Raw genomic sequence first — 24,677 nt, forward strand, 5'->3', positions numbered from 1 at the left:
ATCACAATTTACTGCAGGGTTGAATGAGTTCAAGCATCTTGATTCTGTTTACTTTAGGTCTGTTTAGATGAGAGAAAGTCCAGCCTACAGATTGTTTTGCTGTTATGCATTTACCAGGTCACGCTTGGACTCCGCTCCATGCATCGCCTGGGGTTACTGATTGGGTGGTGCAATATGGGGCAGGTGCACAGATCCTCTCCGTAAAGATGCACCACAGTGTGATCATAGCGTAAAGGAAGTGTTCGTTGAAGTGACACTCAGATGTCATCTTATTATTTAAAAAAGATCTTTTAAAGCGGATATTAAATGTTAGGCTCCAGTAAGTCTGTTGCGTCTGATCTGATCTGATCTAACCTTACCTGGTTTGGCCTCATATAACTGAAGCAAAAATGTATTACCGGTAAATTGCCCTTCATTAGTTCCACTTATCTGGTACAAATCTGTCCTGACTGCATGCAGTGTTGGTTTAAAGAGGTAATAAAGCAGTGATGTCATGGTCCTGGACTGACATCATGGAATTTCTGAACACTTTTAATCAGTGAAATGTACGAAAGCTTTATAACAAAAATAAACTTGCACTTTTGGTTAACCTTTTTACCTACTTGCATATTTATAGATCCAAATAAAAAAAAAGATTATTTTTTCTATTTTCTGGCACATTTTGAAATAGTTCCAGTGCCTGGAGTGTAGCCAAATTACATCAAATCTCATATCTCTGGCCCTGAGAGCATGACGGGGTGGTGAGAGCCGTGTGACGCAAGATATGATTTCATGTGTTCACGTGTAGGTCGAACTGGCCAGACCAAAATAGGAGCCTGGTAAAACAAAAGCTGAGATAAGGGAACTGGTTCAAGCAGACCCTTTTGTGGGAAGCAGTATTAGAGACAAATGTCAGAGAAAAGGGAGGGGCCTTAAGGTCTTATATCAAATGTTTTGAACACAGACCTAAAAGAACTCAAAATATTTAGTTGTTTGATAAGATTTAGACTGATTTGTTGGATTTTTTGTATTGAACATTTCCAAAAGTTACTATGTTAAAGATAAAGAACAGTGTAAGAGTGTTCCACATCTGTTGGGGTGTTTTCTACAAATAACTTGCAGCTCTTTCCAACTTTTTAGAAGAAGTCCCCATAAATAACAGTAAAATAGGGATTTTTATTCTGCTTTGACCAAAGGATGGCGAAAGCAAATCACTGGTTTGGCTAAACACATATGAGACTGTTGACAGAGTCATTTGTCTGGAGGCCCTTTATCTGACCGCTTTGCCGTTTTATGGCCTGAATATGTTCCTATCATTGAACTGTGATGTATGCGTTTTAATGGATTCAATGCACTCAAGGATTTAATGTCTGCTGTTAGAAATCTGTGTGTGAGTCATAGCAAATATGGTGAAACCGGCTCAAGTGTTTTGCCTGGAATGTTCCAAGAAACCTGTTAGTGGCTAACCATGAAGAGGAATCGTGTATCATTTTTTACTCTGAGACAGGCTGCTTCACAACCAAATCAGGACTCAGTACAATTCTGTCCACAGTGTGAAGCCCCTCATGGGATCCAGCCGAACATTCAACCAATAAAACTCCTGCTGACACACATGGAAATCCTGTGTAAAATGTTTAACCAGTCCTCTAAAAACAAAACAGGAAACCTAACTCCTTCAAATTAGCATTACAAAGTGCATCACACACAAAATCCCAATTTCCATGAGAAACACTCAGGGAGAGATTTCAGACTCTTTCAGGCTAAATCTGGATCAGGAGCTATTTTTGTACAAAAGGTTCTCTAAGTGGCTCAATAAAACAGAAACTTATGGTGCATATTAAAATCAAAAAAACATCACTTACATGCAACTGTGAATGCATCCATCTTGTGTTTATCATAATGAATAATACGTATCATTTCTATTCAAGCTTTTCTAAGGCCAGACAAACCTATTAATCTTTAACTAGTTGTCACAATGCCAGGTGGCTCTTTTAAGCTTCATCTTTATTACTGGAGGCAACAGGATATACCTTACCCATGTGTTAGCTGTTGCTCCTCTTAACTAGGTAAATGTGTATACATGACGTATTGAATGAACAGATGCTTTTAAGAAATAGCTTTTCAAGTCTTTATTCATCTAAAATTGAGCTAAACTCTAGGGTTGGACAGAATATTTACAACTGAACATTGATATACTATTTTTTTTAATATGTCTGTGATCATTTCTTGTTTTCTACAATTATTAAAATGATGTGGATGTTGGAAGGTTTCAAAAATGAGTTCTCCAGCTTGTATAACATTCAATAACATAATTAGTAGACTAAGTAAGACTTTCTGTTTTCAGTATAAGACAGCAGTGCTCTGATAACAAAAAGACATTCCTGTTCGATAATGAAAACACGAATGCCCTCCAGGAGGGTTTCTGGTTTCTGGAGATAGTTTTTAATCACTGGAAAGGGCAGGAAAAACAACAACAGGCTCCGAGGAAACACGAGACAGAGACTGACTGACTCCCACGGACAAGGCCACTTTGTTAACAAACCTAAAAATCAAAGTTCTTTTGTCCAGAACAGATGATTTTTATAAGTAAAATCCAATTTAAACAAACTATATATATATACTCAAGACACACTGTATTTTTCATAATAATTTATTTCATAAAAAATGTTGATTTGCCATACAAAACTGAAAATAAATATCCCAACACCCATCAAAACCATTCAATACTTTCAAAGTTCATGATGTTACAATACTTGAAAGCGGTAAATCGCAGTCACCGAGGAGATAGTCTCTTTTCAGGGTGCACATTTTGTTCACTACTTTAAAACGAAGCGATCGCTGACTCAGGTCTTCCTCTGAGATTCCGTCAAAGAAGAAATCTTCATTGAAGATGGGGTTCCGGCTTTTTCTGATGACGGTGCTTCGCTGCTTCTGGACTTTTCCAGGGACAAGTGAGAGGCTGACGCTGCAGTTGATAATTTTGGGATCCACGGAAAGGGGATAAAGGCCCTCGGCACTGATCAGTCGAACCCTCAGCCTTTGGTTTTCAAGGCAGTACTCTGCTGAAAGTCTCAGACTGCCATCTTTGCCAACGGGTACCATTCTTTCCTTCATCACTCGCTCTCTGTGCAGTGTCAGGTCCATGGGGAAGATGTTGGGTGGTGCTAGACTGTAGCTGTTGGGGAGTCCTTCAGGTAGCCCTTCTGATGCCCTCCTCATGATGTTTGGGCTGTTGTCAGTAGAGCTGCCCTCATCTGTGGACAGGGAGTTGTTTCTGGACACCATTGCCTTCCTCAGGTTTCTTGACAACAATAGTTCGTGGCTTAATGCTTTGAAAAGGGAAGACTTGCCAGGGGACCTGTTCAGCAACGGTGAGCTAAAGGGGGAGGATTCGGTAGATGAAGTTGTATCACTGTCCAGGGGGTGCTGCCACTTCAGGGTGCAGCCTCTCGGAGAGAGCTTGGAGGTCAGACTGTTGAGGCTAAATGAAGAGGGAGAAGATGAAGGAGAGGGGGAGGGGGAGACTCTCATGGTGCATGTACTGGATCGACTCCTGGGCAGCAGCAGAGGGGATGAACAAGGATCAGAATGGAAAATTGACTCCTTTCTCCTGGTGTGGGGGCTCTCTAACAAAGTGCAAAAGCCGTAACTGGTCTGAGCTTTAGCCAGGTGGGGAAGAGACAGGGCAGCTTGGCTCTGGGGATCTGCATTAGTGGTTTCCTCATCACTGCAACCATCATAGGGGATTTCATCCACACTTTCTATTTGAATAACGTGTGGACTGAGCGGCTTGTGAAAAACCACTTCTGTTTCAGGGCTGGATCTCCCACACGGAGGCACCTTGAAAGTGCGAGTCGCTCCTCTCTGCTCCGTATTCTTCACCTCCAGCAGGGACATGATTGTCGGTGGAATGCAGAACTCCGGGATGTTGTCAGGGGTGATGATATTTGGACACAGAGAAATCTTTTTGAACTTGTCAGCTTTTTCTCCAAACATGATATCACCGATTTTAAAGCTGAACTCTGCTGAAGGAAAAGGAAGGCTTGACCTCTCCACTGACATGCGGATCTTCTCCACCACCCACATGGGTCCTTTGGTTGAGTTTAAGAAACACTGTGAAGTAAATGAAAAAAAAACGTTGTTGTTTTTTTGTTTTTGTTTTTTTTGCTGGATTTAATTTTCAGATCAAAAAGCTGTTCATCTGTATCAACTTCTTCCTACCTTTTTTGCAGAAGACAGAAAATCCACAAGCTTGTTGTAAACGCAAGTCGCTGAGACAAGTTCTGATGGTGGCAGCAGTGGATGGAGGGTCAGCACACTGGCTTTTCCTGAGATGAAGGCGGGTTCAAATAAGAAGGAAACCAATAAATCTAACACACGCCCCCTTGTTCTGCTCAAACAAGAGCCTCCCTCTTTCCAGAGGTTCCCATGGAAATATCCAAATCACCAAAGCGGCCAGAGCCCCTTTAGTAGGTACTGTGACGCTCAGCCAGATAAGCTTTGAACGTGTCAACGTTTTTATACGTTGTTCTGCTATTATTTGTGTTTGTTTTTCCTATATTTGAGCTGTGCACTTACTTACTCTCAGAGTAAACCAATAACAATTCTGATGTAATTACTACATCTGACAGCAAAAGTACAACAAACATATGCTGCCGTGTGTAATTAGTTAAATGTTTTCAATTAAAACAGAGAGTATTAAGATGCACTGACATATTTCTTGCGCTGAAGAAGATTTTAATGGATGAATCATGGGAATATAGTACAGCTTGACACGTTCTACTTATGATTCCTGCTAAAACAATTCACTGATGCATTAAATCAGCAATATTCCCGAAGCAGTTTTTCTGCCATCACATATGTGGCCTTAAACTAATTCCCCCTTTTTTTTAATCTTTGAATGTTAAATAGAACGTTTTCAGATTTTTTTGTAGATGGTTGATTGGTTTTAGGCATGTACTTCATGCATAAATTAAATCTGCCTTGAAGATGGTAGAAAAGAGGAATAAAGGGTGGCATACATTTAAGCAGCTGTGAATTTGTCAAACAAAAAACTTCCAGTGTGGGTTTGTTTTTTAATCTATAAAAATACTAAAGAAACTGTAGTAAAATGGAATGTGAGTCACATATTTATGTAAACACATGCGACTGATTTTTGATGCATACATTGCCAAAGGAAAATGTAACTTTTGGTTCACCATTGATTTTTACTGACAATGCTTCCCTCTTGTGGTGATAAAAATAATTAGCTGACTGGATATTAAATTATTTATGCTTACCAAAGAAAAAATGACCAGACTAGGAAAAATTAAAGGGAAAGAAGATTATTATTTCTTTTTTAAATAACAGATGACTTTCAACTTTCAAGGTTTGTTTATGTGTCATCCTTTGTCTTCATTATTTGACAATTCTTTAACAAAGTAGCTTCAAATTGCCTTTTTTTGCAACAGAGTGACCGAAGATGAACAATGCTTGCCGCATTGAGCATGAGACAAGGTTCAAGTGCAATCTGTGGAGATAGCATGTGTTACCAGGCACAGAGTGACACCAGGACTAACAAAGCACTGAGGTACCAAAGTGTCCTAAAAGAGGAATTCTTCGAAATGTTTTCCCAACTGTTCAGTTGTCATCAGTATCTCAAGCGTGGCTTTTCTTTTTAGGCTTAGCAAACCAGATAATGTAAAAGCTCTTAAAAATGTAAATAAATCATAGAGAGTATTCTATGCAGTAAATTTGACCTTTGCCTAGCAAATGTGGATTAACGTGCACTTGGCAAAAAAAATCTCCTTTTTACTGACCTTTTTTATATGAAAATGCATCATTTTTCATGGAATAAGAGTATCATGAGGTTGACACAGACTTTAAATAGCGACTCGTCGCATTTCGGGCAGACACTCTGCAGAATTACAGGTTACTCCCCTAGGGCGGGTCAGTCAATTAACTCACCTGCTTAGCGTCCTATTTAAGTCAGGTGTACAATTGTTCATTCTCTCTTACCTTCAGCGCTCATTTTTTGCCCCTCCCTCCTCCCCGGCTTCCACCTGTGGGCTCCGTTACGGGGGTTTTTTGTTACCCGAAAGTGTAAGGAAAAAGAATTATCTCAAGGAATTGAACGGACCCTTATGCCAAAACGAAGTTGTGAATCGAATCGTGAATGCCAACCAAAAGAGGTGAAAATCTAAAGATGTTGTGAAATAAATATTCTTCTGCAAGAGTTGTCTGACTGAAATGATATTTCCCCTGTTTTTCTTGCTCTGGTCAGTTATTTGTCCTTAAGAACCTGGAAAAAGTCACGAGCTTTGTGATGTTGCAAAATATTAAGAATGTGTGTCATTATGCTGCTGTCCTATTATGTCATTATATCCAAACCCCTGTAATAGTTTCTCAGAAACGTTCAGAATGTGGGTGCGTCTGTTTCTCCATTAGGGGGCGGAACACGCTCAGGAAACAAAGGCTCAGTGGTCAGGCAGAGTGGAAGGCTTTCCCTGAAATCATTATTTAACATTTGTGGACATCTATTTCTGGACGTCCAGTTGAAATTTCAAGAAAACAGTTTTAGGGTACTGTTTTATTGAGAAAAAAAGAAGAAAAAGAAATCAAGTCTTTGTGCCATCCCAAGAGTCAGCCAACACACTCTCCATCCCGGTGGCATTTGTGTGAACTGCATTGGATGGATATTGGTTATTATAAGAACGTGACAGAGTGCTTCCCCCCAACCCCCCACCTCATCTTTCCTCATTGGTGGTTGCTCTTCTGGGTTGCTTCTAAAAGCTGCACATCATATGAAAAAGGAGTCTGGACATTTAAAAGTGTGCGTTCAGTGTCTGTGCGTAATTGGAGCTGATTTGTATAGAACAAACCTGTTTCTATTTATTCAGCAGTGAACTCTTTTTTTTAATTAGGCGAGACAAGAGGTGAGATTATTGCAGCCAACCTCTCTGCGTCGAATATTTTTTTTTCGTCTCCTTGATTTTATCCTCATCCCTCTCCACTGTACAATAAACGAGGAGGGGCTTGGTTCCGTGGAGGAGGCAGGCAGGCTGGCAGGCTGTGCTGCTGACTCGAACGTGGTGTGTGTCGCCTCGTCTGCATCCAAGTCAGCTCGCATGCTTCAGCTGGCGGGAGTCATCAGGTAGGTTTTGCAACATAATATTCTATCTTTTTTTTGCCTCAGTTTCTGATGGCGCCGTTTGTGCTACGCCTCACTACAAGGAGGAGGCGTAGCGCTCGGTGTCGGCTCAGCGCTGACAGCATTTGTGTTAAACAATCTGCAGGCGAGATCTTCATGTGATGTTCATGTTGCCGGGGGTTCTTTTTTTCCCCACCCTAACTCTCACATCATCCCTGCTCTATCGATTTAGCATCGATTGGTTTTCTGGATTTTGGCGCGTCATGACGAGACAAGTGTGCGTTATTTCCACCAATACGCGCCCCTACTTTTCCTCTTTCTCACTGACACATAAGGTACCGGGATGACTCTTGGATTGACCTACTTGTTTGCTGTTGTTGCTGCTACTGCATTGTAAATATTTAGAATTAGAAGCAGACGAAACGGGGTCCAGCTTCAGCATCCTTGCGGCTCCGCACACAAAAACGCGCTACATGAACTTGGACTTCAATGCTATCTGGATCGGCTCGACATCAAAGCAGACATCGACAGTGAGATTAGTGTGCATGCAGGGATGTGACCTCCGATGGTTTTTGAAAAGAAAAAAAAGAAGAAGAAAAAATTTTTTTTAAGAATGTGCTGCACGCCTTCATTGGATGCTCAGACTTTCAGCTTCCATGGCATGTTGTGGGTCACATTGGAGAATTAAGGGAAAAAAAAGGATATTAAATGCCTCCTTACATCCTCCATGATGCCATCTGATCTGTCTTATATATGATAGCTGATGAAGCAGATGTACTAGATTGACATCTGCTTCATTTGTGGTTGCTGTAAGAAAGGGAAAAAATGACACTCCCCATTTTCATATGAGAGTTTCCATTCAAATCTTTTCAGTAACATTGGGAATTGTCAGATTGTGCCATGAATCCAAACCAGGGTGACCTGACTTACCTGTGTGATATAATTAGAAGCCTCATGCTGCCTCAGCATCACGCTGACAGCTGCCTTTTTGGATAGCGTTGAGCAGCGCTGACATGCTTGGGGCTTGATTCCAGCTGGGAGTGCCTACCCTAAAAAGTCCCTCCCTGTGGTACAATGAGGATGAGTGTGGCATTTAAGCAGCCACATATTTGCTGGTTTAATGAATTGTTTGAGCTGTGGAGTGTTCATAGCATCAGGATTTTTAACAGTTTGCAAAATTTTGATTCGTTGAACTTCTGTGTAGCATTTGGGTTTGTCTAAATTTGAAATCTGGAAAAATGATAAAGATGCCTTATGGAATGTTTGGTATTTCTAAATAAATGTGTAATCTTAGTTTATATGTAAACTGTGTGATGATAGTTGGAAACACCAGGTTGTTTAAGTTTTCTTTTAGGTCTGCATTAGCTCAAATGGATGGAAGTGAGTCACCCTAGAAGACATATAACATTACATTAATTATTAAAAAGGAAAAAAAAAGCTCCTTGTTAAATTCCCAGCTTGCAACTATACCCTCAGTCAGAAATATCTCTAAAATAAAAGACCTGAAGATCTGAGAAGGTCAGAGATGAAAGCTTTCAGCAATAGATCGTGCTCGTTGGACTATAAGTTGCAGCAGCCAAAAAATGCATAATAAGGAAGAAATAGTATACACAGTAAGTCACACTTTATACAGACATTTATTTAACCAAATACAAGAAAAAGCACAGAGATTCCATCGTGAAAGGCAAATCATAATAGCAGAATAGATAAATAATAGACTGAATATTTGTATGCTTAACTACTGTAACACATTGATACTTATTTTGCTTCATGAAACAAAGGAGGAATCTTGTATATTAACACAACATATGAACAGTAAGAGAACCATAGCATAAAAATAACATGCTAACAAGTTAACTAAACTCTTTATATTACTTTACATCACTGAATAGGTTGAATTCTTCATCCTCGGTGTCACTTTTAAACAATTCCGCTTAGGCCTGCGTAAGAGTGAGCAGCGCTTCTTCTTTTGCAATACGGGCATTAGCAAATACTGAGACGCACCTAAAGTTCCCTCCAGCTGTTGTTGCTGATTTAAAATAAAAAATCACATAGAAGTTGCTCCTGAGTATAAGTCGCACCCACAGTCAAACTATGCAAAATAATGGGACTTAAACTCCAAAAAATGTGGTACTCAAAACTTCTATTTTCAGAGTATTTAGTTGCTTATAGTACTGGTTGATACTAACATCTAGCAATAGCAATTTGGCAAATTCATGGATGCAAAAGCAGAATATTTCTGAACAGACATCAAACTTTTCAAATGATCAAAAGGTCCCATACCTGGATTATTAGTGTGCCACATGCTGCATCTGTCATCCTGGGTTTACTATGTTGGATAGAAAAGAATACAATGATACAATAGAATGAGTTATTTTACAAATGTCCCACAACACAGTGGATACAATTAGACTACAGGAGCACCGATGTCACAAGCTCACATGTGGCGTGCAACTGCCAGAGGCACTGGACTCTTTTATCACACCAAACACAATAGATGTGATTCAAAGGAGCCAGTTGTAAAAAATGTTTGACATCAAGCTGAAAACATAATAAGCAGGGCAGTTCCTTATTAAGGTTCCATGCCTTCATTTTCAAAGCTTTTTATATCTTTAATACTGCAGAGGCAGTTAAAGCCAAGTGCAGTTCTAATGCTGCCTTTTTCTCTCTGAAGAGGTTATTATTGCTGTTTAGCCTTCAAAAACTATCTCTCTTACAAATACTTTTTTACATGCATTCTATGCCTAATAAGTTACAGTCAACTCAGAAACACGCGGTTGCTCTGCACGGCATGCTTTTGTGAAATCAGTGTTGATTAGGTCAGTGTTTTGGAACCTCCAGAGAAATATGCGATTCTCGCTCAGTTCCACAAATAACGCCATCATGGCCATGCATTCCAGCGTTTGTCTTCTGAGCCATTTAAATGTTCAGAATAAGTAGAGCTGCTCATCAGAAAAATGATTTTCCTCTCAGCTGCTGCAGTTGCTCTGTCATCAGGAATACAATCCAGGTTTGGAATTCCCCAGGAAACGTTTGGTTGCAGGGTGGGAAGAAAGGGCTTTGAGAGTCACTGGAGAGTGTGATTGTTGAGTCATATTTAATGCATGAATGTGTAGGAGGTGGAAACTAAAACACACCCCATGCTGTCGCTGTGACCCAGCCTTTTTTGTGTATTTGCTAGCGAGTGAAATAGACGTAAGGATTTCTCTCACCGCTGTCTGTATGATCGCAGCCTCATTAGGCTCTGGCTTCCTTCCAGATTTGGTTCTATGGAGAAAATACTTCTATTGGCTGCCTGTCATTCCTAAAGATCAAGCTTATCAGTCTGATCAGTTCTGTGTTTTTAGGTTTTCAGATGATTAAAGCAGATGCTGAAAAGTTTTCAGTGCACTTCTATAACAACAGAAAGATAAATTTGTCTATTTAATTATTTAATGTCCTTGACATAATTTGGCTTAATGAGTTGCATTTTTGAACCGACATGTATCAAGATCACTCTTTTGGTAAACGTGCAAAATTGTTGAGAACATTTTTTTAAACTGATCTAATCGAGGCAAGGGCTGTCCGGACAGGTTATGGAGGGGACACTTGGAAGCCCAATATTGTTGGCTGGTGCACTGCATGCCGTAGGTTTTACTGTACGTGTGCTCAGAAAGTCATGCAACTGTGCCAGTGATGCATAAGCAGGCCTCAGAAGTAGGTCAGAAAATACTGGCGTAGTGGTTCAGGTCAGTTGCTGTAGCGCAGCCTGTGGCACTTCTTTTCTGGGGGGTTAAATGAGATTCAAGTTTGAAGCCGTGGAAAAATGCACAATCCCAAATGGGAGGGTTGCTATATAGAAATGGGTATATTTTATGCCTTTCCAAGCACAGGGTCTTACCTTGAAATACTGTCCTACATGTTGCTGCTTGGCTGTTTTTACTAGTAAACATCATCAAAACAAAATCCAAACCCCCTTTTGTCTTGTCTTACAATCAGTGTGTATTTTGTGGTATTCAGTGGTATTCATTTGTAACGGTTACATTTGGCAACGTGCTCTGCTTGAACAAACTGAATCAAACAAATCATGTGATATATCTGCAAAACATCATGTGACATATTTAGCCTATTCAAAAAATAATCAAGTCAGCACACTTATGCTTTCAAAGACGCACCAGTAAAAACTGTGTTATTGTGGCATTTTTCTCATGATGGAGGCCCTTTATAAAGAAAATTAAGTTTGAAATAGCAATTCTGAGTATTTTTATATTCAAATTGTGGTGAATCAGGAGCAGACGAAAAAATGTTGTTGTAAAAAGATTGTATTTGTGATGCAGAAAATAGGCTGGGTGGCCCTTAACCTCCCTGCTCTGCTCAATTCTGATGCATCCACATGCAGACAAATAGATCCATGTATATCTTTATTTTCCTTGTCTGAGCGGTATCTGGCTAAAAACTGTACGGCCAGATAGCTCCAATATTAATATGTAAGCCTGTTTAAGCGTGTAAACAGATAGCTCAATTTTAGGGAACAGGAAGGGGGTCCCGCCCACATAATTTTCTCAGAGGTGAATTTCTAATGAACCATTGCCGCTCTGCAGAAACTATGGCCTAAATGACAGGTTTTTCAATTTCGGCATTAAACTAGCCTAATCATAATTAAAAGACCACTGAAAATACTTTTAAAATAGATCAAAAGATGACTGAAGTGGGTCTTTACTAAATCTGATGAGTGTTTGACAGAGCACTCCCTTAGAGAAACTGGAGGATCTCCCACATCTGAGGGTTTAGTCAGAATCATTTCCGCTGCTTTTATGAAGTAAAAACGTTTCTTTCTAGTGCTGTCTTTGCTAAGTTTGAATAGTTTTTATGTACCAGGCGAATAGTCACCTTGTTGTTACCTGCCCAGCTTTTCTGTGCTCTATTGTAAGCACACTGAGCCCGCTCTGAGCATCTCCTGTCAGTTAATATTTAATTGTGAGAAAAGCTTTTGAAGTGACACTCAAAAGACCATCACAAGGTCTTCTGTAAAGACTTTCCTCCAAGTAGACCCTGGATGGGTTGAAAACTGTCGAACTATTTTCCTGCTTCTGGGAATGTTGACCGTGCTCGTGTAGAAAAGCCTGTCAGTAGAATATTCTGCAAGTCTCTGATGTTTTGGTCTCCTCTCTGAGTATGCTGACTGTGTATATTACAGGCAGGGAGGTCTTTTAAGAACACTGCAGGAGGCACAGGTCATTTTCAGTGGGTTAGAGAGCACGATCCAGTTACAGCCATTATTGATTTGTTTCAATCCATTTTTAGATTCAGAGCAAAATCATTGTGTTAAGGGTCCAGTATGTAAAGAGGCTTTATGCATTTACATGATGACTCACTTCCAGATAAAGGAAAGAAAAACATTTTAATTCAACTGTTTTATGCCAAACTTAAAATCTGCCTGGCTTCTCTGTGGCGGCAAAGATACAGTAGATTGTGTAAATATCAGAGACACTGAAAGCAAGTGCAGGTGCAGGGGAATTCGGGGAAAATTTAAAAACGCAGCAAGAGTCTGGAGAGGTAATTCACATCATACGCAGACAATCAAAACGCAAGTAGAGATGACTCATAAGCAGTAATCACAACAGCTGAAACTTCTGTAAAATCTCATGCACAGAGTTGAAGTGAGCATGCTGAAAGAGCAGAAACGTAACGTAAATGACTTTATATCGCTGTTAAATGTAATTGTTGGTGATAAAGAAGGTTTTGGATCAGTGTCAGATCCTTTTGTGCATGCAGCTGTCAGACTTTCTCTGTGATGCTCCCAGGGGTAAGGACTCCTGTAGAGAAGCTAAAATTGCTGCTGTCCCACACCGCTCCTCGACAGACTGCAAGTACTGCTTACCGGGCAGAACTCCTTCCCCGCCCCCATCGCCCTGCCTCCTCTTTTTCTGGGCTCAGGGTCATGTTGTGTTGTGATGTCAGGAGTCCAGCTCCGCTCAAAGAAATGTGAACAAGCTCATCAAAATTATTGCATCCGGCAGAAGTGCATTTAGGATCTGCAGGCTGTGACTTGATTGTGTTTTTTTGGCCCTGTATGGTGTGTGCAGCTCATCAGCATTGCAGTGACCTTGTCGTCAGTGGAGGCAGCATCTAGAATTACAATTGCTGCTCAAATTCGGAAGAAAAGGTCGACTCAGGATTATCTGTTCCCTGCAAGGATATGAATTGTGCATTAAGCTTTGACCATATTGTTTCTGCATATATAGCCTTCTATTTTTAATTATCGTCATACAGGCACATCTAAAAATCAGAATATTTTGCAGATTTTTTGTTGGTCTTCAGGTCGATTCAAAAAGTGAACCTCATATTTTATGAGGGATCATTACACAAACACATTATTTTTTGTAGTTTTGATGACTATCACTTAAGTACTAAAAAAAGTATTTTTAATATATATTATCTGTAAATTGGAAAGACTTATTGCTTGTGGGTGTTAAAGTTTAGCTATTGGCTATTGGAAACGTGATCTGTAAACTGGTACATTTAAGCACAAAAAAAATCCAACTCCCTGCTTCAGTATAGCTCTACAGATGCTTGCAGTTGCTCTTAAAACCCAGTGCTTACTAAGGAAAGAATATTTCCTCTAATTACCATCGGGGGTTTCACTAACCATCATCAATAATGCACGTTTTGTGGCCTGTTATTAATCCTGCTTAAATATCCTTTTCTTTCCTAGGAACCACCCAACAGTCAGACGATCCAGTTTTTGCACACAGGGATCTTTATCGTTACAGCAAGCCTCTACACTCCTGTGGTCTTGGCTGGGCCACTTTAACATAAGTGCAAATCAAACAGTTGGAGCAGTGGAACTGTAAATATTGTAAAATAACACAATGCTCTTTTATTTTTTGTGTCCTCTTATTCCCCCTTAACCGTCTTACTAAAATACATTGAAGGAAGTCCTGGTTCTAAAAATCAATCAAAATCAGGCATACACAATATTAAACAATATTCTTAAGATGATTCATGACAGACATTGGACTTAATGCAATAACTTTCTTTGCTGAGTTTTAATTAAAGAAATATGCTGTCACAACACTGAATGTAGGAAACCATACAATGCTGCATTATGTTGCAACAAATTATACAGCCCAGAGGCTGATTTTAAAAGGGATGGTCCAATGCAAGAATATTTTTTTTTTATGATCACTGTCTCGCCTCCTTTCCCCATAGGAATGGGAAGGGGAGGAAGAGGAGATGTATTAAGGAATGTACAAATAAGGACGTTAAAAACAGAACAACTCGAGCTGAATTTTGTCTGTAAATCAAAAAGTTCGTTTCTTTTTTTTCATCCAGAATTTTACATAAAATGCTCAGCATAAATGTTGTGGGTTTTTTTTTTTTTGTTTCATAATGAAATGACAGAGATGGTCACAAGTACTGCATGTTTTGCATGTCCAAGTTAAGACTAGCGGTATCTTCCAGTCTCAAGTCTTAAAACAGCAACAAACACACACGCTTGCATTTCACAAGGAAGGTGGGACCTTGGACCATCTGTCCCCTACCCCATCCCTGGTAGGGGGTATTGGGCCCTTGGCAACGCGGCTGTGTCCCTGGGTGCTGGCTTCCCGGGCCTGGCAGCCCTCTCTCCACGCAGGGAGAGGGATCCCTGAGTTCTCTGGTAAGACCAAGAGCTAGTGATCACATTACATCTGAGCCTGGGGGTGTCCTTGCCCTGTGGTGTGGGTTCTGGTCCCTGCCCCTGAGCGCTGGGCCTCGCCAAATTTCGAACTGTAGGCGAGCCTGGTCAGGCCATGTTTTACAAAACTTCCTGTGGACTCCCTCCTCCCCTGGGTGTCCTCCTCCTGGGCGGGGATGGCTGGCCCCTGCCTTGCTCTCTATCTGCTGCCGTGCGGGTTTTGGGGGGTTCTGGCTGCCGCTGCTGCTGCGGTGGGGGTCTTGGTGTGGGGATGGCTGGGCACTCTCCCTCCTTCTTTTTACATTCCATCATCCATTTTAGAAGAACATAAAGACTCACTTGAGCACAGGTGTTAGCTCACCTTTGCACAAATAGTTTGCGTGATTGAATGAAATGTTTCACACTAGTTGATTTGAGTGCATAGGTATGCGTGTAGGAACATTATTTGCATTGTGTAAATGTTGACATCTGAACATTTTTGGAGCCAACAGGTAAGTTTATAACATTTGGGTGAGTGTGTGGACAGGCCCCGCCCTTATAGACTTGTAGTACATCTGAACCTCACTGTAATGAGTACAACCATCCAGAAACTTGTTGCTTTATGCTGCTTCATGGTTTTACATCCCCCCGCTCTTTCTATAACAACCCCCTACCCCCCCTCTCTCTTCTTCCCTCCTTTCCTTTTCCGTCAGGTCCAACACAAAAGATTTTCAAATATGATTTAAAGGAATAAAGTTTGGCCTCGATTACAAAAGGGGTTTATTCAGACATCCCTCTGGTTTGTCAGAAGATTCATTACACCTGTTGTCAAAATAGAATATATCCAACACAAGAGGCCTTCAGCTCTCATCTGTTTTCCCAGCTGTTGGACAGGACAAGTTAAAGTTATTACCGGTAAATAAATTAAAAAAATAAGACTAGCGGTATCTTCATGTCTCAAGACTTAAAAGAATATTTTATTATCACAAATTGTTATTAAAGTCTTTTAAATAGCTTGTTGGAACACAATAACAGACAGTTGATGTTTCTACAGTCTCAATGCAATAGAGAGCTTTTATTTATAGACCTGACAGTGATGACCTGGCAATTAAAACTAAGAATAAACAAAATAGCATTGTTCATTGTCCCAAAACTAAAGTCTAGTCTCCATTTTTTACACTTTAGACTTTAGTGGAACCCACATCCCAGCTAAGTCCCCATCTCTGCTGATAGTCATATTTTTTTATTTATTTCTGACATAATGTATGTTTACGCTAGTAATTGTAAGACTGATATAAATGCTCTTTTAATTCAATAAATATATACATGAATACATTAATTCACTCTAACCTTTTAGTCTGTATTTTGGCAAAAACTGCTTCTTCCCAGTCTAAGGGTCTGAGAGTTTTCTGTGGATTCATTCATCAAATGGGCATTTTGCACACCACCACCATATCTGAGCTAGGGGTTATCGTTGCAGATCCGACCTGTGTAGGAGGTTATATGTAGTTTGTCAGAGAGCATATGTCATATGTACTAGATAACACTCACAGATTGGTTTCAAATCTTTCATAAAAACATTTTCCCTGATAGACCTAAAGCGAAAAAAGAAAAGGCCCAATCTAGAAAAGTTTTATAGAATCTGTTTGTTTCAGACACAAAATAAATTTTTTTGATGTACATTTATATTCCTGCTAAACTGTATATCACATCAGACTTAATCATTTTTAAATTCCAACTGAAAGCTTACCTTTTTAGAAAAGCTGTTGGTATTAGTAGTTGGCGGTTTCTTATTTTCTTTTACTCATTGTAAAAACAGAAACAGGTGCTTCAGGTTTATGAAAAATGTTCATGATTTATAAATACACTTTAGACAATCACTAATTTAAAGCAGTGTGGAAATGACTTTAAATTTAACTTTAAACTAAATTTAAAAAAAAAAACAATTCATAGTCTCAGTATGTAGGTAGCAGTTACAAAAACATGTGTATTATGACACTTCAAAAGTCTAAATGGTGTAGCTTATAATTCATTTTAAATTTAATTTATCTCCAATATTATTATGTCATGATTTTAATCCCAAAATCCCAAAAAGCATTTTTTGGTCTCATAGGTTTTTTTGTTGAATCCTTGGTTGCAGTGATCTTCTTCTTGGTTTCAATTTATGCCATTAGATTTTTTTTTTATCTTTATCTTTTCAACATGACTTAAAAATTGTAAAGCTAAAGTCCAAAAACATTGGAGATTATTTGCCATTTGACTTATACAGTAGTGAAGGAAAATAATCTGATTGAGTTTTAGCTGCTCTGTTAGAGATCTGAGATTTGCTGTGTTGTGTGGGAATGCTGTATGTTTCTCCATCTTGGTGGACAAAGATTCCTCTGTGGTGGAGTCACACTGATAGAGTAAGTAATGAAATGACAAAGATAAAAGAGTGCAGCTTTTTTTTCTTTTCAACTTACGCCACACTCTTTTTTTATTTCTTCTAATGCTGTTTTTTCTCTTTCCTGATTAGATCAGTTGTTATCCGAATGTTAACAGCTGCAAAAACCTTTGTTCAGTCAGAACATGAAAAACTTTAATAAACGTTGTTCATTTACAAAAATAACATTACTAAAATTATTTTTGATGATTTAAAACATTAAAAAAATTAACTGAAATCAACTGGAGTCATCTTTGACCAAGAGCTGAAGATTCTTTCCACCATTGCGAGACTTTCTTCATATGCAGTAAAACTTTATCAGTTCGATTGTAACATATCAACGATTGATCAGAAAACAAGCTACTTAACGAACTGGAATTCTAAATAAGAACTAATTAAAAATCTACGTTTAAATATATGTATTTGTTGCATGTATATACACTAAATGCATTTCAAAAGTGGCTTTATGTTTACTTATATTTTACTTTTGTCAATGAAAGGTCTTAGCAACCAGATTTGTTATTGGCCTATGAGCAAAAAGCAGTTTCTGCGGATTCCGACTAAATGTAACATGTTTAAATTGAACTTCCCCAGCTTTCACCAATAGCCTCAACATGTGGATTTAAAAAAAAATCATCACTACAATTAAGTTTGTTACGCTTTACTCCCTAATTATTGACCTGATGCTACAATATCTGTCTGGTATTTATGCTTTCTTACCACCATCTGTGGTATTTAGCAACATCGTAAAACTTGTATCCTCTTGTCAAAATGGCTTTTACTGAGAATTACAAACAAAAACAGTCTTTTTTCATTTTCTTGTTTTTAATATAAAACTAAAACATTACTTCATGAAAAAGGCAAGTCACTTTCTACTGGTGTCACCCATTTGTAGTCAATTATTATTTTTCATTATTTTTTGGCTTACGTTCAGTCAAGCTAGAAGCATTTGGGAATATACTTCTCTACTAAATATGTGTGTTAATACATACCAAGAATGGTGGCAGATAAGCAACACCTGATCTTTTGTGTCCACTGTTAGATTCACATTAAAACAGCGCCTATAATGAGAGGTTTTTGAAATGTGTGCAGGACAGATAGATAGATAGATAGATAGATAGATAGATAGATAGATAGATAGATAGATAGATAGATAGATAGATAGATAGATAGATAGATAGATAGATAGATAGATAGATAGATAGATAGATAGATAGATAGATAGATAGATAGATAGATAGATAGATAGATAGATAGATAGATAGATAGATAGATAGATAGATAGATAGATAGATAGATAGATAGATAGATAGATAGATAGATAGATAGATAGATAGATAGATAGATAGATAGATAGATAGATAGATAGATGTAGAATTTTTATTCAAAAAAATCTCAAATAAAGGTTGTGAAGCTGTTTTTATGTATGTGTGAGTTTCTGTGTCTGTTGCACAGCGTGCCAACACAGAAATTGTGCGGTGCTTTAAGATACATGTCCTGTCTTTTCACTTTGTCTCCTCAACTGACTCACATGAAAACAATGATTGTACGTGACTCACAGCAGCTGTTGGCTGAAGGAGAGCAGGCATGTCAAACCAAGCAAAGTGAGGTGTCTCAGGTCAGTTATTCCATTAGTATAGAAAAATGTAAAACAGAATTGGCAATTATGTGAATTTATGCAAATAGATGGACACAGTTCTGTTACTTTTGCTTGAACTATTCTTGCAGTCATGAACAAATAATGCTTTTCTAAATACGTCTTTTTCAGCTTTTTAAATTATTACTTTAAATTACTTTGCTGCGATTTTTAACATTTTCTGCAGACATTCTTTTAGATGAAACAGAAATTATGATTTAAATCTGTCTTCTATGTTTTTATTAATTATTTTATTATATTAGCTCTGTTCTTATTAACTGTTTTTGCTCATGTGTTGTAAAGCGTCTTTGTGTGCCATTTAAAGCGCTATACAAATAGGAAAGAACTAAAGATTATGTTGTAGGGTATTTTCTGCACTACCTGATTGATGAGCTAAAAAAACAAGTAGATTATTAGTAATCATCGTTAATCTTCAAAAATGTAATCATGATACGTGCAGCTTCCTCTCCATTAATTACATACATCTCATTGCATGCAGAAGATAATTATAGTTATCTAATGTTGTAACAGGTGCAGGAGACTCCAAAAATAGCTTGGCTGTTTTTATACTATTGCTTAAGCTATTCTTCCAGCTTCTTCAGCACTGATAAATCAATCTTCAAGTTAAGACTTAATTTATAGAAATGTATGCTGCTATGTAACCATAAACACACCATAGTTGAGGAATTGCACCTTCAGAGAAACAAAACTATAAATGTATCAGATTTGGTGTAAACTCTAAAAATGATGGGATTTGTTGGGCTCTGACTGATGCACCCATTGCAGATGTTGTTGAGTAGATTAACAAGGACGATGTGTCTGAGGTAGTCTGAAGGTACTTTGAATTTGAGTCTTGATCATGACATAATCACATTTAGTGGCAGATTTAAGAGGACATTTCTATGTGAAATGACCCTGGTTTCTTACTGAAAAAGGCGTGGGTTCCGCGTTATAACCAGAAACACTCTGTGGGCTGTACTTCTGTGTACAAACACAGAAATGCATTTATCTGAACGTTTCATTCTCTCAAATGGAGTTGTTTCAAAAAACATTCATAACAGAAAAAGTAGACCAAAAAAAATCACAATTTCTTGCCATCCTTCCCATCTGTTCAGCCCAGCCTGTAAGCAGCTGTTTGCTTCTATCTATTACGTCTTCATTTTTCACTGACATATAGATTGAAAGGCCCTCAGCTAATGGAAGGCTGTTGCCCACCCGCAGTGGACATGTTACGCCTGCAAGGCTAAACCCCTGAGATGAGGCTGTCTTCCCTCCAATCTGGATGGAACGGTGTCAGATAACTTTGTTAGGTATGCGTGCCTGCTTGGGATCAAGGGTCATGCTGGTTTCTAATGACCCCAAGTGCCTGTCCTCTCTTTGAAAACGACATGAGGTGTCTGGTTTGATGCTCTAGGCTTCAGGTAATTCTTCATTTCTGCTGCTTGGCTTCTGCTGTGTGTCATTCATTAGCTATGCTTTCTGGCCTTTTCATAATCCAAAATCAAATATACTACTGCCACATGCAGGATTATTGATGCTGTTATTTAATGACTGTCAGGATCTCTAGCGTTTATTTGTGATATATGGTCTGCATGAAGAGCTCATACTGGGAAACATGCACTATATTTTTGGCTTGATTTGATTCCTCTCTGCTTCGGAAAAGGCTGTCATAAATTACAGGAATCTTATGGAGGGAAACACCGTTAAGTTTTATAAATCCCCTGCTGAGAGGAGGGACAAAGAGACAGTGGAGGAGGCTGTGCTCTAAAGGGGCGATCTGTATGCAAGTTCAGTGGGAGACAGCATCCTCAACTCATGGCCCAAGCTCTGAGGCATCCCTTTGACTGGTCTGGTTTCCTATGTAAGGTGGCGTATTTCGCTCTTCCTTAGCCTTGCCTTTAAAGTTTTTCTTTAAGGTGGAACTAATTTGTTTTATGAGTAAGATAGAGGTTAGAAAAGGTTTACTCTCTCAGTCTTAAATCAAGTGAAACGTTCTGTCATTTCAACCGACAACCTGATGTGCAGCTAGCGTTTCCTGTGCCCACAGCCGGTTCACATATCCCATTCGCTAGATGGATGTCTACCCTGCTTTACAGCAGAATCCTGGGACTAACTGAATTACACATGCTCCTTCTTAGCTTCTCAGTCCCCTGAGATTGTTCAACTAATCATTTAGAATCTATGCTTTGAGTGTGTTCTTATGAGAGAGCCTCTGAAATTCATTTTCTATCTGTAACATCTAACTTTTAAATGCAATAAAATGATCTTCTAAAAGGTACTTAACCTGCTAGCCTCTAGATCAGTTCACATTTTAATCACTTGGTGATCTCTGCTGCAAACCAATCAATGTAATAGTCTATTTTTCGTCCCAATCTTGTTTTGCAACACACACAAAAAAAGGGAGACTGATATTGCTAAAAAATGTTACTGTCCCTATGGTCAAATTCCTACCCTACTCACTACATGGTGCACTATACAGTGCTTTCGCCATTTTGTAGTGCTGTCCAAATCTACAATTCCAAAATCGAGTGCCCTAGAAATGTCCCAGAAGTCTCAGTGAAACACCAGTGTGCATCAATGCTCAATAGATTGGCGAATATAGACCACAATGCGTTACGTCTAAACAATTTTTGCCAAAAATTTTTATTTAAATATATATTTTTTTAATAAAGACGTCATATTCACTGTTTATAAAAAAAAGTAGTGAGCATGGGGTCCAAATTGCTTATAAAATCCAGGACACTAGATGGTCCCACACTATATAGTTTTTTAGTAGTTAGGGCTTTGGGGGGGAATTCAGACAAAGCCTGTGGTTATGCCAACTCCCAGCCTTATTTGTAACATGTAAAAAAAAACGCAGTGTAAAACCGCTACACATTAATCATGTTAGCTACCCCTTGTTTGCAACTCGTACAAAAAAACAGACGGACATTTTGACAGAGCACCGTGTTCCTCTCAAAATCCCTTTAGCATCAGTAAACACAGCCAGAATTAATCCATATATAAGGCGCTCTGTCATTTTTAGAAAAAAATTAAGGCTTTTGTGTTCGCCTTCTAGTGCGAAAAATACGGTAGTCTAAGGTTTGAAATATCAAGCTTTAGACTTCATCACAAAGTCTAAATCAAATAAACTGGTAATATCTCAGTATTCTAATCCTACTAATGTCTCTATTACCTGTAAAATATAAGACATTTATATTTCAAATACAGCTTTTAAAAAAGATTCTTGAGGAATATCATCGTACTAGCCAGAAACTGTGCTCTTTTGCATGTCAACTGATTCTGCAACACATTCTTCAAATCAAAAATATTAGTTTGACATATTGTTAGTAAAAATAAACTTGTGTTGCTTTGCTGTATCCCTCCTCAGATAATCTGAAAACTCAAATGAAAAATTTATTTACCCTTGCTTTTTCAGCTCTCAGCTCTCATTTTCCTGTTACAAACATACATTGTTATGCATAAAAGCCTGCTGGACAGTTGGCTGTGGTATCGTGCAAAAGATCTTTTGCATTATTTGTCATCTAGTGTTTCTTACTAAAATACTGTCTCATGATACCATCTGATCAAAGGCCGTTGTACAGTAATTGTGCAATTGTTGATCCTTTCCAAGTCAATTAGAAATGGCAATTCCTTATCAAGTTTTATTTTCAGAAGTCTGCAGTCATTTTTGCAGTCTATTGATGCTCTGGCTTTCAGCTTTCTCCATTTCCACTTCAGCTGGTGTGAAGGTTGTTTTTAATTGACGTGTTTGGTGTTCCTGGGGGGCATCATAAAAATGATGACGCGCGTCTGTTTAAACTTGTTTTGCACCAAAAAAATAAAATTATATTGCTGTTTGAACATTTTTCCTTTTTTCTTTTTAATCAAAGATAATGTGTGTGTAGCAATGCAGTGGCAGCACATCCACAACCCAGAGCATTTTCGTTTTTTAATTAATCATTCTTATTTAATTAGAAATGAATACTCTAATATTCTGTGCTCTCATTACTTTGAAGCTTGGAGTCAATCTGCAGCAATTTTGTAAAAGACAATCAAAATATCTTAGAATATTAAAACTTATTAGAAATTCAATTTGAAGAGCAACATAATTTCAATTTAAATTGCACACAGTGACTGAAATAAACTCTTAATCTCATAAAATGTCAGTGGTGGCAATCTTAAACTCTCCATTTCAGTTTGTTTTATCAAGCTTGTCGTGATTAGTTTTTTTTTTCCTGAAAAATGATCATGTAAAATTATAATATCTTTTGATGAATAAAATAAAAGCACTTATTACATTATGAAAGGCTAAATAGTGCATTTGGCTCTTTTTTCCCACCTTTATAGAGACATTAAAGCCTATTTGTGCAATGCCAACTGTAAAGCTACTTTTAATTTAGTTAGTATTTAGGTGAAAATGAAAACTTCAATATTTTCTTTTAATTTTAACTTTTAAGACCAATAACCTCCACTGTTTTCATTTAGAGCTTCCCCACTTTAAACTAAAGGGTTTCAATTAAAGCCTAAATATTACAAAATGAGGTTACATGCATCAATAGTTGTGCGCTGTGCCGAGTTATGATTCACTGTTTGTGTTTTCTTATCACTTCGGATTATTCCACACCAGCCTGTTGTTTACTCACCTGCCCAACAGCATCTGAACATTTGTGGTGCTCCAGAAGACTGCTGGCGTTTGAATTCCGCATTGTTAACATGAGGACACACTGTCATCTTGGGTATGGTGTTGTGAATGATTCATTATTGTTAAGCTTCCCAGCTGCAGCCTTCAGACTGAGATGCACAGGGGAGATGCTTCTTCCATGGTCAGTGCTGCAACTCTCTTGGTGTTAACTCCCCTTCAATAACAGTCAGAACAACAGGACTGTTTACTGCCAGATGGTGTGATGGTGAAGTACTTCCAAAAGATACATTTTCAAATGAGGACATAACTTTGTGTTTTTGGCAAATAAAAAAAAATCATTATATTCATTGTGAATTTTATAGTTTTAGCAATTATTTAAGTCTTGATCAGGCCTAGTTGTCACAAGAACAGGCAGACGACTGGATTCAAATGCAGCTGGTCTATTAGCTCAGCTAAAAGTCCACAAAGCTGAATCGGGGTCCGGCAGGCAGGGGTTGATAATAGGCATGAACACATCAGGGAAGAGTTCGGGTAGTCGGGATCCAGGCAAGAGGCAGGGCAGGCAGGCAGGCAGGCAAACAGAGACAGAGACAGAGAATCAGAGCAGAGCCAATTATAAAGCTTGGTAAGAAAGGAAGAGTGGCAATAACAATACTCTACTCTGAGTGCGGCTCAGTGCAGTGCTTAAGTAGACTGTGAGTAATTAAGTGAATGAGAGTCAGGTGTGTGGCATCCAGGAAGTGCATGCTGGGATTGCTGGGAGATGAAGTGCATTCAGTTCTCTGGAGATGATTCTCGCTAGTGACCAGAGAGGGAGACAGAGATCTGACTTCTGACACTAGTCAAGGTTTTAGTCATATAAAATTCCTTCCAATTACATTTTTATCTACAGTAAAAGTGTTCCCAGTGGTGTTTTACTCAGGAGTATGCCATTTGTAGCATTAATTTAAAAAACCTGTGTCGTTTTTTAGGACATCGTTTGTGCGGAGCGGCAGTAGTTCATCAGGAATACGCCTCTGAATTGTGGGCGGGATTTTTGGCCTGCCCTGACTTCCCATAATCCCTTTGTTTGGTTGTGTCCAAAATCCTTCATTATTCACTACTTAGTGCACTATAGTGCATTCACCATTTTGGAGTGCTGTCTGAATCTACAATTCTAAAAAGCAAATGCCCTAAAAATTTCCCAGAAGTCTCTGCGAAAAACGAGTGTGCATCAATCCTAACTAGATTGGCAAATACAGCCCACAATGT

The 24,677-nt window shown here is 38.6% G+C and overlaps 2 protein-coding genes across 7 annotated transcripts in view; one reads left to right on the forward strand and one right to left on the reverse strand.

Annotated features, from left to right (window-relative positions):
• Positions 1 to 2,613: 2,613 nt before the first annotated feature.
• Positions 2,614 to 5,844, reverse strand: c2cd4a (C2 calcium dependent domain containing 4A). The gene is made up of 3 exons (XM_023955799.2): positions 5,778 to 5,844; positions 4,201 to 4,307; positions 2,614 to 4,092 (listed from the first exon to the last, which is right to left on the reverse strand). The coding sequence occupies exons 1-3, from the start codon at positions 5,806 to 5,808 to the stop codon at positions 2,716 to 2,718; spliced, it is 1,515 nt and encodes a 504-aa protein (XP_023811567.2). The 5' UTR covers positions 5,809 to 5,844; the 3' UTR covers positions 2,614 to 2,715.
• Positions 5,845 to 6,718: 874 nt separating this feature from the next.
• tln2b (talin 2b) overlaps positions 6,719 to 24,677 on the forward strand; it is an 88,204-nt gene continuing 70,245 nt past the window's right edge. For all 6 annotated transcript variants that reach the window (XM_020704057.3, XM_078948725.1, XM_078948726.1 and 3 more), the window contains exon 1: positions 6,719 to 7,111. The gene's annotated coding sequence lies outside the window, so the exon portion shown is untranslated. The remainder of the gene's footprint in view (positions 7,112 to 24,677) is intronic.

The sequence above is a fragment of the Oryzias latipes genome, chromosome 6, assembly GCF_053564925.1.
Source record: "Oryzias latipes strain Hd-rR chromosome 6, Olatipes_Hd-rR_3.1".
Lineage (NCBI taxonomy): Eukaryota > Metazoa > Chordata > Actinopteri > Beloniformes > Adrianichthyidae > Oryzias > Oryzias latipes.